Source organism: Dinoponera quadriceps, unplaced genomic scaffold (assembly GCF_001313825.1).
Source record: "Dinoponera quadriceps isolate SergipeBrazil2010 unplaced genomic scaffold, ASM131382v1 scaffold3926, whole genome shotgun sequence".
NCBI classification, from domain to species: Eukaryota; Metazoa; Arthropoda; class Insecta; order Hymenoptera; family Formicidae; genus Dinoponera; species Dinoponera quadriceps.
In genome coordinates this window covers 2063-6668 of record NW_014558006.1, presented here as the reverse complement: position 1 = coordinate 6668, position 4606 = coordinate 2063, and the positions used below count along the sequence as shown (strand labels likewise).

At 35.0% G+C, this 4606-nt stretch overlaps 1 protein-coding gene across 1 annotated transcript in view; it reads left to right on the top strand.

The window, feature by feature from the left end:
* LOC106749610 overlaps positions 1 to 3713 on the top strand; it is a 43035-nt gene extending 39322 nt beyond the window's left edge. Inside the window, exons 4-5 of the mRNA XM_014629259.1 lie at positions 164 to 318; positions 3413 to 3713. Coding sequence (XP_014484745.1) covers positions 164 to 318; positions 3413 to 3676 — 419 coding nt within the window. The 3' untranslated portion in view covers positions 3677 to 3713. The remainder of the gene's footprint in view (positions 1 to 163; positions 319 to 3412) is intronic.
* The last annotated feature ends 893 nt before the right edge of the window (positions 3714 to 4606 follow it).

Here is a 4606-nt window from a genome sequence, read left to right as displayed (position 1 = left end):
TATATATATATATATATATATGTCTTAAATTCATAACCTCAATAGCTTCAATAAAACATGTCAAAGTTCGTCTAAAAAATTCGTTGTTTACACAGAAATTCCTCTTCAAATGAATATATCGCACCGACCGACTATTAATTCTTTCAATATATTTCTGTTACAGACGAAGTGGAAAGGTTGAAGACTATGTTCACGGTCGCGACGACGTTAACCTGTCTCTCATTATGTGGGGTACTGTACTTGCTGGGAAGGACTTTAATACGGTGGGAAAAGATCAAGAACACCCTACCAATACTATTCAGAAAGAATTGGGCGAAGGTAAGGCGATCTACGAGAAAGGTCCCTTCGAAAATATCTATCAATCGCGTTGACAAGTTTTTCTATTGTGCTTTTATATTTCGGATTTATCTTATCCCGGATTTGTACGCGGGAATGAGCTAAGTTAAACATGAAATAGCATAAATATTATATTAAACTAAAAAAAAGATTCTAATTGAATACGAATTATATTCAGAATAAGTTATATTCAATTATCGAATAAGTCAAAATTAAATAAGTTGAGTCAAATTTCTGTTAGAAAATTATATTCGCGAAATTTTTGGGATGAAATTCCGTTCGAAAAGTGGGGTGACATGAGAGTCGTTAAAATTCACGCGACTTTTTATTCATATAGAATGAATTTTCCACTTTGTCGAATGTACGTATTCATTTAAAATTGGAGAATGAATTTAATGTATCATAAATTAGTATAATACAATAGTTTTAACCCTTTCGGTACGGAGGAGCTGGCCGCCGTTACACATTCGTGGTACGAGGAAGTTTTTCACAAGAATGGTTGCACGTTTCGTGGCCGCCGCCGATGGGCGGCAGGAGTACCCAGAGAACGTTTCATGGCCGCCGCCAATAGGCGACGGTAGTACCGAAAGGGTTAATACATAAAATTATATACAAAATGTCCGAAATTTTTCTCTCATCGCTCGTGTGAAGGGAGAACGGGTTAAACTGAACAGAAAAGTCTTGTACCATTTTGCAAATAACTACATAAAATTTTGAGTTATTAATGATTGAAGATAGTCATATATAAAGTCTTCTTTAAATAATAACTAAAACATTTGCGTGTTATTTGCAAAATAGTAGGAAATTATTTTGTTCAGAATAGCTTAACACGTTCACTGCGTCTGTCGACACATTGTCACAAGAAAGCTGTTTGGCAGTTAAGCCATTAAGGAAAGCGGGTGCTGATATTGTGTCAGATCCGATTTTTTTCTACGAAAAAATTGAAAATGAAGTAAAATATAATATAAAATGTTTAAACTAATGTAGAAGGGGATATTTTAACAAATACAAAATTTTCAGCATTAGGTAACTATTTTTCATCAATGGCCCCGCAGTGAATACGTTAATCTACACATATATGACAGCTGTTGTACCTAGCGACGGACATCAATACATCGAATCTTGAATCTTGAACTTTGAACCCGTCAATGAGTACAATAGCTGTCATATACAGGGTGACTATTGGGATTGTGTCTCAAGTAAATGGTTATTATTTCATGATAAGTAGGCTGAACAAAATGAATGAAACACTATTTTGTAGAAAAGACTTGCCGAATTTTATTATTATAAGTGTGAAACAAATATATAATATTAGGTGTATAACTAAGTTCCCGCTACTTATTTTAAATAATGTTGACAACGATATATTGAGACTCTTGAGGCCAATGTTTGTTTTGTTTAATAAAGTTGACTAACATACATTCCAGCAACATTATGACAGCTGGCTACTTCATAGTTAAGCATAGTTTCAGTTCAATGAAATATAAAGAAAAAATCAGAATTATTTGTGAGACATATGGCGATGTTGTGGCAGAAAAAATGTGCCGAGATTGGTTTGCAAAATTTTACACGGCAAGAAGCTACTCCCCCGCATCTGGCGGAATGAATATGGAGTACTCTATTATGAGCTCCTTCCATTGGGTCACAGCAAAACGTTATGTGGATCAATTACATCATTTGAACCAAGCATTTCAAGAGAAACAGTCGCATATGCCTCAAAACGTCATAAAGTCATTTTGCTCCACGATAACGCGCTACTTCATGTTGATCGTGAAGGCAAGCAAACATTGTATGATCTGGAATAGAAAATTTTTCCCCACTCAGTGTACTCTCCAGATATCGCGTCATCTGATTATCACTTGTCCCGATCGATGCAGCACAGCCTCTGTGATACACACTTCCGAAATGAAATAGAAAATGGGTAGACGATTTTATTGCGTCAAAAGACAAGACATTATTTTGCCGCGACATCCATATGTTGCCCGCAAGATGGCACAAAGTGGTAAATACAAATAGAAAATATTTTGATTAAAACAACTGTACTGTTTCTTTTGCATTTATACAATAATTTTGATAAAAAATGGTAGGAACTTAATTATATATCTAATATTTTATTGATTTAAATAAACTTTATTAAAAAAGGGGCAAAAATGCTTGCACGCATGAACTAATAGAATATGTTTTCAAAATGTTGCCTCAGAATCGGAATCGGCACAGAATTGCAACTCTGTATATTGGACATCATCTGCGTTCCGAAAAGAAAATATTTAGATCGGTTTTTAAAACAATATTCGAATTTATTTGAATAAATGAAACTATTTTCGAGGGTTATCTTCTTACTTCTCCTTGCTTTTTCAGTTTTCCCAGCGAGCTACGCAACTGACAATCGCGGTGGTCAGCCTCAAGACAATGGATTTGTGAAGGTGAAGCGCTTCCTGATGTTTGAAATTTCATATCAAAACAACTTCTTTACACATATTTTTATATGTTAGCAACATATATTTATATATTATTAAAATTATAATAAATTAATTGAAGGAGTTGTTTCGATAAGAACTTTTCAGATATTGGGAAGCGTTTTATAGATTTCGTGTTATGTCAACGATCCTGATTGCCGCGATTGTTAGTTGCACGGCTTGCCAGATGAATTAGAGTGGTAAGGAGAAATAAGGAATAATTTTTTAAATCTTCTCGTTTATACGAATAATACCAGACACTGCTAAGCGAATATATTTCACCATTGCTGGAATAAATTTACCCTAATCGATTGAATTATTCATTCGCATGGACTAAGAATCCACTACATATTAAATTAAACATTCACTTTTGTGTTTCCGAATGACGGTATTTTCATTATAGCTTTAAGCAATTTCTTATTTGTTTCAAACCAAATTTTGCAAAGTTTAGAGAGCCTAAACTTTTAAATACTAAAAAGTTTAGAGAATAAATTCCTCATATATTTCTATTTCAGTTTTACAGAGGTACTGTAATAATTGTTCTGATTAATTTACGAAATTGTTTCGCGTGTCGCTTGCAAAGCAAAAAACATTTTGTCACTATTCCGTTGTCGTTTCAGAAGACAGCAAGTAAAAACAAAGTACAAGACGATGTTGAATCCAACGTTACTAAACAAAACAACATCAAGCTGACTATGCCAACTATAAGCTCCACAGTGGAAATGAGTGGAAATAATAACGATACACCAGTCACCACGAGCACTACTCTCTCACGAAGGCATCCCAGCGAGGACACTACTCTCGACTATGCCTACGATAACCCAGCGATGACACCGAGCCCGGAGGCTGCACAGCTCAGAACTAAACGCGAGAGCTCGTTTTGAGATGTATGATTTCAATGGGCATACAGTTCCGGTAAGAATGCACGTAGAATTGTCCTCAACTTTGTACGAAAAAATTTTGAGGAAAATATTTCTAAACAAGGAAGGGCAGAAATTACCTGTTATAACATATTCTAATATAATATTAACAATATATTATAATGATTATTGAATAGCATATTTATATTTATATTTGTTTGTAACGCGAGTTTTCGCTAATTTCGTGGAATGTGCTCTTTCTTTGGAGATCGTTCTTCTAAAATCATTTTTGTGAAACGAAAGAAACAAAGTTGTCCGAACGAGAATGAGTTGAAGAAGAAATCTTTTGCTGGAGTCTCAAACGGCTGTTTCTCGAGTACAATCTTGGGCAGGAAAACGCGACAAGGATGTGGTGAAGCATGTGTGCCTCTTGCCACTGAAATGTGACGTGGCTCTTTTTGCTATTCTAGGAATGCCCGCCGACAGTATTTCGTATGATTTTTCACGTTTTTATGAACGATCTTTTATAAAGTACTTTGTTAACGCACAACGATCGGATTGAGAGCACTACATTTTCGTTCCCCATGCACATGTAACTCGTGCGACTTTCGCACGTGCATCGAATCGTTACTAAGGACGGTATTTCACGGTGAATTATTGTTCCCTGAATAACCACAGGATAATTATGCTCATTGGTGTAGTAATTTCTTTTCTGATAATTCTTGAATCATTGAACGTTAAACGATGCACGGCCTGATTCACCGTTAATGACAATATCTCAATCGGAATTCAACAGTGGCACGTAAATATTTTTGTGCGTGAATTAATTATTTCCTCTCAACTACATTTTTAATCATATATCGCCAATAACTTGAGGTACACGTTGAAATAAAAACCCTATGTACTTACAACTCTATGTAATTACAAAGGACATTAGTACCTCGAAATCAGGAG